The sequence below is a fragment of the Monodon monoceros genome, unplaced genomic scaffold (genome assembly GCF_005190385.1).
Source record: "Monodon monoceros isolate NGI ecotype Baffin Bay Population unplaced genomic scaffold, NGI_Narwhal_1 Super_Scaffold_13, whole genome shotgun sequence".
Classification (NCBI taxonomy): domain Eukaryota; kingdom Metazoa; phylum Chordata; class Mammalia; order Artiodactyla; family Monodontidae; genus Monodon; species Monodon monoceros.
Genome location: NW_021703769.1, coordinates 77614076 through 77629847, shown reverse-complemented (window position 1 = coordinate 77629847; position 15772 = coordinate 77614076). Strand labels below are relative to the sequence as shown.

Here is a 15772-nt window from a genome sequence, read left to right as displayed (position 1 = left end):
CCCAACCTGGGGGTCCGGCAACGGGAGGAGGAATTCCTAGAGAATCAGACTTTGAAGACTAGTGGGATTTGACTGCAGGACTTCGACAGGACTGGGGGAAACAGAGACTCCACTCTTGGAGGCCATACACAAAGTAGTGTGCGCATCGGGACCCAGGGGAAGGAGCAGTGACCCCAGGCGAGACGGAACCAGACCTACTTGCTAGTGTTGGAGGGTCTCCTGCAGAGGCGGGGGGTGGCTGTGGCTCACCATGGGGACAAGGACACTGGCAGCAGATGTTCTGGGAAGTACTCCTTGGCGTCAGCCCTCCCAGAGGCTGCCGTTAGCCCTACCAAAGAGCCCAGGTAGGCTCCAGTGTTGGGTCACCTCAGGCCAAACAACCAACAGGGAGGGAACCCAGCCCCACCCATCAGCAGTCAAGCAGATTAAAGTTTTACTGAGCTCTGCCCACCAGAGCAACAGTCAGCTCTACCCACCACCAGTCCCTCCCATCAAGCCTCTTAGATAGCCTCATCCACCAGAGGGCAGACAGCAGAAGCAAGAAGAACTACAATCCTCAGCCTGTGGAACAAAAACCACATTCACAGAAAGATAGACAAGAGGAAAAGGCAGAGGGCTATGTACCAGATGAAGGAATAGCTCTACAACAAATGCTAAAGGAACTTCTCTAAGTGGGAAACACAAGAGAAGAAAAGGACCTACAAACACAAACCCAAAACAATTAAGAAAATGGTCATAGGAACATACATATCGATAATTACCTTAAATGTGAATGGATTAAATGCTCCAACCAAAAGACACAGGCTTCATGAATGGATACAAAAACAAGACCCATATATATGCTCTGTACAAGAGACCCATTTCAGACCTAGGGATACATACAGGCTGAAAGTGAGGGGAGGGAAAAAGATATTCTATGCAAATGGAAATCAAAAGAAAGCTGGAGTAGCTATCCTCATATCACATAAAATAGACTTTAAAATAAAGAATGTTACAAGAGACAAGGAAGGACATTACATAATGATCAAGGGATCAATCCAAGAAGAAGATATAACAATTATAAATATATATGCACCCAACATAGGAGCACCTCAATACATAAGGCAGCTGCTAACAGCTATAAAAGAGGAAATCGACAGTAACACAATAATAGTGGGGGACTTTAACACCTCACTTACACCAATGGACAGATCATCCAAACAGAAAATTAATAAGGAAACAGAAGCTTTAAGTGACACAATAGACCAAATAGGTTTAATTGATATTTATAGGACATTCCATCCAAAAACAGCAGATTACAATTTCTTCTCAAGTTCGCATGGAACATTCTCCAGGATAGAGCACATCTTGGGTCACAAATCAAGCCTCAGTAAATTTAAGAAAATGGAAAGCATATCAAGCATCTTTTCTGACCACAATGCTATGAGATTAGAAATGAATTACAGGGAAAAAAATGTAAAAAGTACAAGCACATGGAAGCTAAACAATACGTTACTACATAACCAAGAGATCACTGAAGAAATCAAAGAGGAAATCAAAAAATACCTAGTGACAAATGACAATGAAAACACAACGATACAAAACCTATGGGATGCAGCAAAACCAGTTCTAAGTGGGAAGTTTATAGCTATACAAGCCTATCTCAAGAAACAAGAAAAATCTCAAATAATCTAACCTTACACCTAAAGGAACTAGAGAAAGAAGAACAAACAAAACCCAAAGTTAGCAGAAGGAAAGAAATCATAAAGATCAGAGCAGGAATAAATGAAAGAGAAACAAAGAAAACAGTAGCAAAGATCAGTAAAAGTAAAAGCTGGTTCTTTGAGAAGATAAACAAAATTGATAAACCATTAACCAGACTCATCAAGAAAAAGAGGGAGAGGACTCAAATCAATAAAATTAGAAATGAAAAAGGAGAAGTTACAACAGACACCACAGAAATACAAAGCATCCTAAGAGACTACTACAAGCAACTCTATGCCAATACAATGGACAACCTAGAAGAAATGGACAAATTCTTAGAAAGGTATATAACCTTCCAAGAGTGAACCAGGAAGAAATAGAAAATATGAACAGACCAATCACAGGTAATGAAATTGAAACTGTGATTAAAAATCTTCCAACAAACAAAAGTCCAGGACCAGATGGCTTCACAGGTAAATTCTATCAAACATTTAGAGACGAGCTAACGCCCATCCTTCTCAAACTCTTCCAAAAAATTGCAGAGGAAGGAACACTCCCAAACTCATTCTGTGAGGCAACCATCACCCTGATACCAAAACCAGACAAAGATACTACAAAAAAAGAAAATTACAGACCAATATCACTGATGAATATAGATGCAAATATCCTCAACAAAATACTAGCAAACAGACCAACAACACATTAAAAGGATCATACACCATGATCAAGTGGGATTTATCCCAGAGATGCAAGGATGCTTCAATATATGCTAATCAATCAATGTGATACACCATATTAACAAACTGAAGAATAAAAATCATATGATCATCTCAATAGATGCAGAAAATGTTTTTGATAAAATTCAACACCCATTTATGATAAAAACTCTCCAGAAAGTGGGCATAGAGGGAACCTACCTTAACATAATAAAGGCCACATATGACAAACCCACAGCAAACATCATTCTCAATGGTGAAGAACTGAAAGCATTTCCTCTAAGATCAGGAACAAGGATGTCCACTCTCACCACTATTATTCAACATAGTTTTGGAAGTCCTAGCCACAGCAATCAGAGAAGAAAAAGAAATAAAAGGAATACAAATTGGAAACGGAGAAGTAAAACTGTCACTGTTTGCAGATGACGTGATACTATACATAGAGAATCCTAAAGATGCCACCAGAAAACTACTAGAGCTAATCAATGAATTTGGAAAAGTTGCAGAATACAAAATTAATGCACAGAAAGCTCTTGCATTCCTATACACTAATGATGAAAAGTCTGAAAGAGTAAATAAGGAAACACTCCCATTTACCATTGCAACAAAAAGAATAAAATACCTAGGAATAAACCTATCTAGGTTTATTTTGTATGAATAAACATACAAAAGTCCTGTATGCAGAAAACTATAAGACACTGATGAAAGAAATTCAAGATGATACCAACAGATGGAGAGATATACCATGTTCTTGGATTGGAAGAATCAATATTGTGAAAATGACTATACTACCCAAAGCAATCTACAGATTCAATGCAATCCCTATCAAATTACCAATGCCATTTTTTACGGAACTAGAACAAAAAATCTTAAAATTTGTATGGAGACACCAAAGACCCCGAATAGCCAAAGCAGTCTTGAGGGAAAAAAACGGAACTGGAGGAATCAGACTCCCTGACTTCAGACTATACTACAAAGCTACAGTAACCAAGACAATATGGTACTGGCACAAAAACAGAAACATAGATCAATGGAACAAGATAGAAAGCCCAGAGATAAACCCACACACCTGTGGTCAACTAATCTATGACAAAGGAGGCAAGGATATACAATGGAGAAAAGACAGTCTCTTCAATAAGTGTTGCTGGGAAAACTGGACAGCTACCTGTAAAAGAACGAAATTAGAACACTCCCTAACACCATACACAAAAATAAACTCAAAATGGATTCGAGACCTAAATGTAAGACCAGACCCTATAAAACTCTTCGAGGAAAACATAGGAAGAACACTCTTTGACATAAATCACAGCAAGATCTTTTTTGATCCACCTCCTAGAGTAGTGGAAATAAAAACAAAAATAAACAAATGGGACCTAATGAAACTTCAAAGCTTTCGCACAGCAAAGGAAACCATAAACAAGATGAAAAGACAACCCTCAGAATGGGAGAAAATATTTGCAAACGAATCAATGGACAAAGGATTAATCTCTAAAATATGTAAACAGCTCATGCAGCTCATTATTAAAGAAACAACCCAATCCAAAAATGGGCAGAAGACCTAAGTAGACATTTCTCCAAAGAAGACATACAGATGGCCAAGAAGCACATGAAAAACTGCTCAACATCACTAATTATGAGCGAAATGCAAATCAAAACTACAATGAGGTATCACCTCACACCAGTTTGAATGGGCATCATCAAAAAGCCTACAAACATCAAATGCTGGAGAGGGTATGGAGAAAAGGGAACCCTCTTGCACTGCTGGCGAGAATGTAAATTGATGCAGCCACTATGGAGAACAGTATGGAGGTTCCTTAAAAAACTAAAAGTAGAATTACCATATGATCCAGCAATCCCACTACTGGGCATATACCCAGAGAAAACCATAATTCAAAAACACACATGCACCCCAGTGTTCACTGCAGTACTATTTACAGTAGCCAGGACATGGAAGCAACCTAAATGTCCATCGACAGATGAATGGATAAAGAAGTTGTGGTATATATATACAATGGAATATTACTCAGCCATAAAAAGGAACGAAATTGGGTCATTTGTTGAGACGTGGATGGATCTAGAGACTGTCATACAGGGTGAAGTAAGTCAGAAAGAGAAAAACAAATATTGTATATTAACGCATATATGTGGAACCTAGAAAAATGGTACAGATGAACTGGTTTGCAGGGCAGAAGTTGAGACACAGATGTAGAGAACAAACATATGGACACCAAGGCGGGAAAGCTGTGGGAGGGTGGGGATGGTGGTGTGATGAATTGAGCGATTGGGATCGACATGTATACACTGATGTGGATAAAACTGATGACTAATAAGAACCTGCTGTATAAAAAAATAAGTAAAATTAAATTTAAAAACAAAAGAACAGAGCTATATCTGCTTTGGTGGCGCTTTTTATCAGTCCGAGAGGTGATGTTTTCTGCCCCCAAAATAGAAGGAGGGACTGAGCAAGGAGTATCTGTAGATTCTCAGACTGTCAGGTACGTCTGAAGCATAAAAGCATTTTAAAATTCCAAGTAGGAATTATTATATTTTTCTTTCAGTTTTATTGAGATATAATTGACACACAGCGCTGTATCAGTTTAAGGTGTACAACATAACGCTTTGACTTAACGCATATGAAGCGATTATCCCAGTAAGTTTAGTGAACAACCGTCATCTCTTATAGATACAAAATGAAAGAAAGGAAACAAGTTTTTTCCTTGTGATGAGAACTCTTAGGATTTAGTCTCAGTATCTTTCATGTATAACATACAGCAGTGTTCATTATATTTTTCATGTTGTACATTACATCCCTAGTACTTATTTATAACTGGAAGTTACACCTTTTGTCTCCCTTCCTCCAATTCCCTCCCCCACCCCTCAGCAATTATTTTTTTAATCACTCACTGTGTGCTCACTGTCCTCTTTTGGTAGATCACAGAGAGTGGCTAGACTCCCCTCAGATCATAAGTTATTTGTGTATACATATAAATAATATATATATTCTTATATATACAATATAGAGATATTGGGATGTGACAGAAATGCTACAGGCTTTGGAGTCAGAAAAGCCTAGGATTTATTTCCATTTATTTCCTGCATATCCTTAGGGAAAGTATTTTTGACTCTCTGAATCTTAGTTTTCTCATCTTTAAAAATGGGAATAATAATGCTCACCCCTCGGGGTTACTGTGAAGACTGCATGGGATAATATATATAAAAGCACCTGGCACATAGTAGGCACACGATAAAAGATAGCTAATAGTATTTTTCACTTCCCTAGGGTACAGCATCCCCTAAAGAGTTTTATGCCAAGAATTCTCGATGGACGGAAGGACTTATCTCGGCCTCTAAAGCTGTGGGCTGGGGAGCCACTGTCATGGTGTAAGTATCCATCCGTCCCAAGGCTGCTCACTTCACCCAGCTTTCCAATGATCCACCCCAGAGAACAACTAAGGGGAAGAATCTTCCCCCTAGAAATGAACTGTTGATAGGGAAGTTAATAGGACTGAAAGTTTAAAAGGGAGTCTGGGTCTGAATATAAAGAAGATGTGGTACATATATACGATGGAATATTAGCCATAAAAAGGAACGAAACTGGGTTATTTGTAGAGACGTGGATGGTCCTAGAGACTGTCATACAGAGTGAAGTAAGTCAGAAAGAGAAAAACAAATATTGTATATTCACGCATATATGTGGAATCTAGAAAAATGGTACAGATGAACTGGTTTGCAAGGCAGAAATAGAGACACAGATGTAGAGGACAAACGTATGGACACCAACGGGGGAAAGCGGGGGGTGGTGGTGGTGGGATGAATTGGGTGATTGGGATTGACATGTATACACTAATATGTATAAAATAGATAACTAATAAGAACCTGCTGTATAAAAAAAATTAATTTCAAAAAAAAAAGGAGTCTGGGTCTCCTGGAGCAACACAGGGGGTGGGGCAGGCTGGCTGAGCTCCCTGTCTGCCAGGGTGATGGGAGTGGTCTAAAGGTGAGGTCATTAGGGGTTGCAGCTGTCAGTTTCATAACCCGTCTGGTTCTCTCCTATCAGGGATGCAGCTGATCTGGTGGTACAAGGCCGAGGGAAATTTGAGGAGCTGATGGTCTGTTCGCATGAAATTGCTGCTAGCACCGCCCAGCTTGTGGCCGCATCCAAGGTAGGACCTGTGTTGGGCTCCCCAGGACACTGTAAGTTCTGACTGGGTTAGAAAATATACCTGGACCATGGCACTGGCCCCAAGAACTGATTATTTATCCAGTATCCAGGTAGGTTGAGTCCCAGATAAAAATTCTGTCTCCAAGGGTCCCTTAAAAGCCTTTCGGCGGGGAGCCCCTCTAACCCACCTCTCCACGTGCATGCCTTTTGTCTTCATCATTTTCATTGCAAGTGGCCTTTAAGGGTCCAGCCATGCCAACCTCTGATGAGCAATCGTACATTCAAGGAGCGCTCAAATAAGGAAAATGCCGGCCCAGTAAGCTGGTTACCTGGCTTGGCTCTGAATTTCCACAATTAATGTCTGCCTCTCTTCAAAAGGGTCCAAATTTGAACCATTGCCCCAGCTAATCCTAATGCAAAGCTCGTCACCAAAATCCTTCCATGAGTTGTAGAGTTCCCCAGGGAGTGTTTTTTTACTGTCCTTATTTATTGTTGTCCCAAAATAAGTGATAAAGCTAGAGTTCGAGGCCACCAAGCAAATAAGTCAGGAATGATTTTGTTTTTAATTTATTTATTTAATTTATTTATTAATTTTGGCTGTGTTGGGTCTTCGTTGCTGAGTGCGGGCTTCCTCTAGTTGCAGCGAGCTGGGGCTACTCTTCGTTGTGGTGCGTGGGCTTCTCACTGCAGTGGCTTCTCTTGTTGCGGAGCACAGGCTCTAGGCACACGGGCTTCAGTAGTTGTGGCTCGCGGGCTCCAGTAGTTGTGGTTCGCGGGCTTCAGTACTTGTGGCTCGCGGGCTTCAGTAGTTGTGGCTTGCAGGCTCTAGAGTGCAGGCTCGGTAGTTGTGGCACATGGGCTTAGTTGCATGTTCCCTGTGTTCCCTGCATTGGCAGGTGAATTCTTAACAACTGTGCCACCAGGGAAGCCCCAGAAATGATTTTTGATATTAGAGAGAGATGCCAGGAGTTGACCCCCTAGGTAGCGATTTTTGAGAAGTTGATTGGTGACCACAGCAGAGCCCATATATTTGTCAAGAACCATCAGACCGAGTATCTGATTCCATCCTTGCTGCTCTATGTTGTGTGACACTAAATCTGCTTGGTCCTGGCAGGTGAAAGCTGATAAGGACAGCCCAAACCTGGCCCAGCTGCAGCAGGCCTCTCGGGGCGTGAACCAGGCCACCGCCGCAGTTGTGGCCTCAACCATTTCTGGCAAATCACAGATCGAGGACACAGGTAGCCTTTCAGAAGCAATGCTTTTCTCATCCATCCTATGTGGCTGCTCATTACATTCTTCTCCACGATTCCGATTTCCCACAGTCCTGTTTCCAAATTCTGTCTTATTTTTCATCTTTATACATTCAAACTTACCTTCTCAAAAGTTGAGACACCACATAAGCATGCTATTGATCACTCTAGGGACAGGCCTTAGCTAGATTTTCCATTTAGCTATTTCTCTGAATTCAGAGAAATGACTCCGCAGGCCTGATTGTCCATTGGGGTGGGGTCTGACCCTAGTTACCCTGTCACTGTCTTCCTCCCTCTCCACCCCTCACTTACATTCACGCGTATGTTGGTAAATGACAAACCAAGCATTTCAGCAGAGCGTTGGCACCGGCCACCTCTCAGGTAAGTGTCAGCTGGGGTGTCATTCGACAAGACCCTCCTATTTCCATCATTGCAGACAGCATGGACTTCTCAAGCATGACGCTGACCCAGATCAAACGCCAGGAGATGGATTCCCAGGTAGGAACTCCATCTCTAAGTCTGGTCAGACTCCATTGCCTATGACACTGACCCCACATATTATTCCCATGGGGAGAAGTCAGAGAGAAACTCGCGGGGGAAATGAACACAGAGGTACATATCACCCCAAGAATGAACAGTAAGTGATGCTGGAAGAAACAGCGGAGGTGGACAGAGGTCATTGGTAAAGATCAGAATCTTAACTCTTGCCCACCCGTCTTGGTCTGGCATCCCTCAAAATGTCATCAGCTCTCTCCTAAGCGGACCATAAACTGGTACTTAATAGTCTTATAATGAAAATTTTTTGAAAACTTTCAATATGAATTATTTGTATATGACCTTCAGGTTTTTTTTTTAAAAAGGTCAATCCACTGTTAACCCATCAAAGGCGATGCCATTTCTCAGTTTTAGTAAAGTTATCCCATGCAAAATAGGATCCTGGAGAATACCTGACATCCTTGTTCTAGAATTTCTGGTCACAGTCCTGGGGTAAAGTCCAGCTTGAGACTGGTGAAGTCTATACTCAGCATTTTTAGGAAAAGTCATGTGCCAGGTGTCTGTAGACACTGAAAGAACTGGGCTCAGTTCTGTTGTCTCTGCTGAGCTACTGCAGAAGCAACTTACCTACATCGTATGCAAGTATGTGTTTTAGAATTATCCCATGGCGGGGCAGGGAGAACAGGAAAGAGTATTGCTGAGACAAGTCTGGCCACGAGTTGGTAGTTGATGGAGCAACATGAAAGGTATATGGTGGGGTTCACTGTACCAGTCTCCATCCTTCTGTATATGTTTTACATTTTCCATAATAAAAAGTTTAAAAAGCAAAAAAAAACAAACCACCTTACTGGGTCTAGTTGCTTCCACTCTGCCCATCTTCAATGCATTCAGCCTCAACATATTGTAAAAATGTAAATGACGACATGTCAGGTCCCTGCTTAAAAGCTTCCTCTGGCTTCCTTTGGACTTGGAGTAATACCCAGACTCCTTCCCCTGGCCCGTGGGCCGCAGGCGTAACGATCCTTGCCTATTGCTCCAACCTCACCTCATGACTCTCTCCCGGTCAAAAGTTACTTCCTGAGAGTAGCCTTTGCTGCCCACCCTTAGTCTTTATCACTAAGTCGCCCTGTGTCATTTGCTTCATGATCAGGTCTTTTCTTGTTCATTAGTTTGTCTCATCCCCCCATGAGGTAAGGGGTTAGCAGGTAAGCAGGGACCTTGGCTGTCTGAGCACCACTGTGTCTCCAGCACCTGTAACAGAGCCTGGGGTCCATTATGGGAGCTCAGCAAATATTTCTTGCAGTAATAAATAAAATAATTAATGAGGAGGAGGAATAGCCAAGAACCAACCCTTCCTTTAGTGAGATTGTACCTTTTCCTGCACAATAGTTATACCAACCCCTCAAAAATGCCAGAACCATTGTATTTGGTTCCTGTCTAGACTTCCAGAGAACTGGGGTTGAAGGAGATGGGTTACAACTGGATTAGAATGTATCGTATAGGTAGACTAAACATTAGAGTTGTCCTTTTCTTTCCATTTTTTCTCTTTTTATTTATTGAAATAGAGTCGACGTACACTGTTACATTAGTTTCAGATGTACTACATAGTGATTTGACATTTGCATACATCACGAAAAGCCTAGTGACCATCTGTCTCCATACAAAGTTATTACAATAATACTGACCATATTCCTTACGCTGTATCTTATATCCTTGTGACTTATTTATTTTATAACTGGAGGTTTGTACCTCTTAATCCCCTTCACATATTTCACCCCCCTCAACCTCCCCTCCACTCTGTCAACTACCTGTTTATTCTCTGTATCTGTGAGTCTCTTTTCATGTTATTTTGTTTTTTAGATTCCACATTTAGGTGAGATCATATGGTATTTGTCTTTCTATGACTTACATCACTTTTCAAAATACCTTCTAGATCCATCCATGTTGTTGCAAATGGCAAGATTTTTCATTTTTTTTAGTAGCTGAGTAGTATGTTTTTAGTTAGTGATTTATCAGAGGAACGTAAGATAAGCCCTACTCCCATTTAGGCATTTGGACCGTAAAGTATCATTCATTTCCAGTAGAGGGTCCCAGTGAGAAAGCATAAAAGCCATTGGGATAGATGGATGAACGAGAGGATGGAGAAATTAGAGCAGAGACAAGGGTGAAATTGAGGACTGGGTAAGCTATGGATAACATGGACGACGAGTCCTGAACCACAGAGGAAAGGGATTAGGTCGACATGAGACCGTTCTCAGGTCCCTGCTCAAAGCAAAGGCCACTTTCCCCACAGGTTAGGGTGCTGGAGCTAGAAAACGAACTGCAAAAGGAGCGTCAAAAACTGGGAGAGCTTCGGAAAAAGCATTACGAGCTCGCTGGTGTTGCCGAGGGCTGGGAAGAAGGTGAGCCAAGGACTGGCACAGCCCTCAGGGATGGAGGTGGGGGGATGCTGTGGGCCTCCCCCTCCCATACAGCAGAACCAGGAACTTCTCCCTCTTCCCTTCTATTCACAGGGCATCTTTTTTTTTTGCGCGTGGTATGTGGGCCTCTCACTGTTGTGGCCTCTCCCGTTGCGGAGCACAGGCTCCGGACGCGCAGGCTCAATGGCCATGGCTCACGGGCCCAGCCGCTCCACGGCGTGTGGGATCTTCCCGGACCGGGGCACGAACCTGTGTCCCCTGCATCGGCAGGCGGACTCTCAACCACTGCGCCACCAGGGAAGCCCTCACAGGGCATCTTTTTTCTCCAGTGGTGAATAACCCATAAGCCCCAAACTGGTGGTGAATAGAAAGCTTTTGTGGTCATCTTTCAAGACCTGAATGTTGACCAGTGGACTGAATGGTCACTCACTCACACCATTGCCTTCCAGACCCAGTTAGCCTGGTTTTTCTCCCCAGGAGTTTAGTTTCAGGCCAGCATCAAGTTGAGTAGTGAATGAATGAATAGTGGTCAGTGAAGGTCCAGCAGACAGGGCAAGTGAGTTCTAAGCTTCTGGCTGCCTAGAGCCAGCTATGGGTAGCAATGGCGAGAGACAGCAAGGGTCAGGAGCTAGAAACAGTGTGGAGTGGAGAAAGGTTCACCCCACCAGCCCAGGGACTCTTGGTCGCCCGGAGTCTGTGCTGGCTGCTTTTCTGAACATCCAAAGTGGCCAACTTGATCACAACCAAGATCGTGATTCTCACTGGGCTCACTGACTCTGGGAACCCAGCACAGATGCCGCCCAGTCATTCCTGGACACTTGACCCAGGGAATAGGTGGTCATGATTATGTATTTTAGAGCCCAGCCTGGCGGCCGTTTCTGCTGGCTAGATGAATGTGTGCGTGCACCAGACACTGTGAAACATAAGCGACTGTTGTCTTTTAGGAACAGAAGCATCACCACCTACACTGCAAGAAGCGATCACCGAGAAGGAATAGAGTCACACCGACGTCCCACAGGTCAGAGTGTAAATCCTTGTTGCCCATCTGTGTGTGTGTGTGATTCCCCCAGTCACGGGCCAGCCCCTGGGAGTGCACGCCACGCCCATCATCCAGTGCTAAGGACCTGCCCGGCCTTCCAAAGACTCCCTCCACAGCCCATGATCTGTGTTCTTTCACTCCTCCCCCACCGCCAAGAAGAGGGGAGCCCAGGGCCACCCCGACGGAGGGGACCTCCCTCCCGGTCCTGCCTGTTTTACCCCCAAACAGTTGGTGTCCTTGTTGGGGGGTGGGGTGGGAGGCTTGTTGCTACTGCTGTTGAGCTGGAGAGCGAAGATCTTAACGCGTTTTCTTTTCTGTTTTCTTCTCAGCCTTTTCCGTTTCATCATTTGCACAAGCTTGTGAACACCGGGGGACTGGTGGATTCCAAACCGTGACCCGACCCTGAGGCTGCACGGAGTCGGAAGAAGAGCAGAAGTGTCCTGGCTGAGAATGCCAAGGCAGTGCCCCCCTCTTTTGGCAGTTCCATGGATTCCCACTGCTTCTTATGGTGGTCGGGTCTTTTTTTCCCCAAGTTTCACTCACATAGCCAACACTCCCAGGGGATCGCCCCTGAAGCCCTGAGCTATTGGGGGCCCCTAACCACAGCAGCTCACAGCAATGGTGCTGCCTAGGCTTCGCCACGGTGCTCCCCGCCGGCCCCCCGAGCCGAGTGTCCTGCTGAGCAAGTGTGGGTCGGCCGAGGCCACTCCCCGGGGCCGGGCGGAAGGAGAGCGAGTGCCTTGCCTTCTAAAGCTGGAGCCCAGCCGAAAGCCTCTGCCCACCTTCACAAGTGAGGGGCGACAGAGAGAGGGAGAGGAAGGGTGCACACAGCCCAGGTCTTCAGGAGACCACCTTTCTTGGAAACTCCTTGTGACCGGGCTGAAAAGCCTTATCCCATGCTTGAACCCAGCCGGTGAGAGTAGCCACACTTCCTCCCCCCGGAAGGAATCTTCCATGGCCCCTCAGTTGACACCTCCCTTCATACCCAGGCAGGGCCCTAAGAGGGAACACGTGAGGGGTTTCCAATCCCTTTCTCCAAATGTCTGCCTTGGCACCCTCTTGAATCTCAAGAAGGTAGTTCCATGTTCTACCTAATGGACAGACCCAGAAGATCAGGCCAACTTACTTGCTCCCAGCAGGAAAGACCCTGGGCTTGGTTTGGTACCTTGAATATTCTGACTAATCTCCATTAGCAGCAGTGCTGGCAGCAACCAGGATTTCAGGTGTGACTATGGCTAGGCTTGCGTTGCTGCCTGAGTACATCCGTCTTTAAGAATCGGAAACAAGACCTAGAGGCCATCCCGATCTGTCGTTGCCGGTTTGGGTCTTGAAGAGGAAAGCTCCTCAGAGCATCGGGGTCACGGAAAACAAGAGAGGGGGACCACTGGCTCTGACCCCTTCCAACCACACATCCCGGGCCCTGGCTGCCTCGCGGACAGGATGAGGACAGAAGGAGCTTGAATGATGTCCTGGAGATGGGCAGCCCGCCAGCACTTCTTCACCTCCAGATGGACCCCAGCATTTAAGTGACCTTCCCATCTTGGACAAACAATGTCTTCCTTCCTTTATCTGTAGCAATTCATAGGTAGTAGCCAACAAGCACTTCCCAGGACCTGTCCCCAAGGACCATTGCTGAGTGTTGCTACGTGACAGGTTGTGAGACTCCCTTTTGATCACTGTGAATCAACTCTCTCTCCTTCCTAAGCCCCCACCGCCAACTCCCTTTCTCTGCATTTTCTCACTAGGGCACTCAAAAACCTGTGTCCCATGAGCTCAGATTATGAGACTCAGATGTGTGATCTCCATACTGGGCTGACAAGGCAGCAGCAGTAGAAACAGACCGGTCTTATGTTTACTGCTTCTTTGTGCTCAACTATTTTTCCACCCAAGCCTCAGAAGGAATGATGTGTAGCATCCCTGGCCCAGCTGTGCCTATTAAGCCAACTGGTATGTTCTCAGCATGGGTCAACACTTCCAAACGTGGCTGGTCCTCACTTCCAGAATCTCAGCCATTCAGACTATTGTGCTCCAAATTACCGATGGGGGGAAAATCTAGTATGTGGGACCAGATTAGGATTCCCTGAGTAACACTCCCTCTAAAAAGAAGCCACAGTAATTTTTAAAACCTTCATGGGCTTCTCCGGAGTAATAAGACAGTTAAGAAAGCACTTAAACAGGAACACAGGCTAATTCAGTCTCACATGAGGAAATATATGTCAGAATTAGTATAATTACTTTTATAATCGCTTGACTCAGAAGCTAGTCCATTCTCTAGCCCAAATCAAAATGTCGTACCTTGGCTACTCTAAAAATGAGCGTGTTATCCTGGGTGTGAAATGCCTTGGTTAAAACAGGAATCACATCCTCAGGCTAAAAATGAACCTCACAGCCTTTTAAATTAGTCACTGAGCATCATTCGTGACTTGAGTCTCATGGGTCAGTGTGAATGGGTCAGAGCAAGGCAGGACAGCAATGAAGTGATGCCTTAGCGTTGACGAGAGGCCGAAATACAGCCGTATCCATTATTTTAATTGTGTAGCACAGTGTCTCATATCTCTAGAGTAAGGATATGAGTGTACATAATAAGGAAAAAACATTGAAGGAAAGACCTACCTCTGTGGGGTTATTTATATCTGAGCACGGAGTTTAAATGAGACTCGAATTTAGATTGTTTGCTGATTCTGCTGCCCACAACAGGATCCCTAGGATCCTACCTGAATTTGAGTCCCTGACCCAGTGGCTGGAAGAACCATTGTCCACAGCATCCTTTCTTGGAAGTGTCTGAGCTGCCAAGGCAGACAGCAGGGTTTACACCGGGTACCACGGGGATCATGAGCTAATGTCTCCAGTCCGGTTGGTTTGCTTCGGCCTCTCACTGAGGAGCTGGTTTGGGGCTTGCACCTGGGTGGCGCCTGCTTCTTGGCCAGCTCCTTAGTCTAGAGGGATCTCCTGGCTCCACTTACCTTGGTCTTTACCAAGTGGTGATGTTCTTGCTACCTTCTACCACCTTTCTGTGTCTCTGGAAATCCTTTCTGCCAGTGAAAGCCTTCAGTCCTGGCATTGGCCTTCCAACCAGACTGGCTTTGCCCTCTCTCCGCCATCCTCGGTCCTCCAGAGACCGTGCTGCCTGTTGCATAGAAAACCACCACCTCGGGCCTGCCAGCCATCAACACAGCATACCGGGCCAGCTGTCTACTGCTCACATCTCCCAGGTCCAGACCAAAATACAGGATTAGCAACCCACAGTGGCAACTTGGCCTCTCACCCCAGGAGCCAAAGCAACATGAAACAATTGGTCAAACATCATTGGGTCCGATTCTGAGAGTAGGTGATTTCCAGACATGTCTTTCAGGTGACCCTCAACTACCTCAGGTTTGAAGGCCCTAAATTAGGCTGATTACTACTCACAGGGACAAACTGAGGGGGCTCAGATAAATCTTGGTGATAACGCAATTGTCTCAAACTTATAACAAACTCTTTCACATTTAGGTTTTCAGGGATGGGATTGGGTTTTTTCTTCTGTTTTTAACCTTTTCCCCAATTTTCCATTAGAATAGTTCCTATAAATGAATTTCATTTTTCACTGAGTGCCTACCTTCCCAGGGCAGGTAGCCACTGGCTCTGTTTCCTTCCAACAGTACTTTTATTATGGTATTAAGACTTTTCTTTGTATAATACATTGCATCTGTGTTTTCAATTTTTCAATAAATATTTCAACCTGGCAATGGAGAGGAGTGGTGATAACTGACCAATCAAAGTGGTTTTGAGGTCTGGGGTTTCAGTGAAAAGCCTACATTTATATCCCAAGGTTCACTGAATCCACTTAGCTCTGCACCTCTGGGAATGTGTCTTAAAAACAGGACATTGTCTGAAGCGTAAAACTATTGCATTTCCTATGCTACTTTAGAAAAAAGAAACATTAGTTTGCACCCCTTAGCACTTTTCCATCCTCTGTATCCTCTCGTCCTTGGGAGTGATCAAACAGTGTCTAAGTGTTCAATATAGTA

General features: G+C 44.4%; 1 protein-coding gene across 2 annotated transcripts in view; it reads left to right on the top strand.

Annotated features, from left to right (window-relative positions):
- HIP1 (huntingtin interacting protein 1) overlaps positions 1-15483 on the top strand; it is a 156106-nt gene extending 140623 nt beyond the window's left edge. For both annotated transcript variants that reach the window (XM_029219746.1, XM_029219747.1), the window contains exons 26-32: positions 5680-5780; positions 6457-6562; positions 7676-7799; positions 8248-8309; positions 10600-10708; positions 11671-11744; positions 12095-15483. In XM_029219746.1, the coding sequence (XP_029075579.1) occupies positions 5680-5780; positions 6457-6562; positions 7676-7799; positions 8248-8309; positions 10600-10708; positions 11671-11723 (555 nt within the window). In that variant the 3' untranslated portion in view covers positions 11724-11744; positions 12095-15483. The remainder of the gene's footprint in view (positions 1-5679; positions 5781-6456; positions 6563-7675; positions 7800-8247; positions 8310-10599; positions 10709-11670; positions 11745-12094) is intronic.
- Positions 15484-15772: the final 289 nt, after the last annotated feature.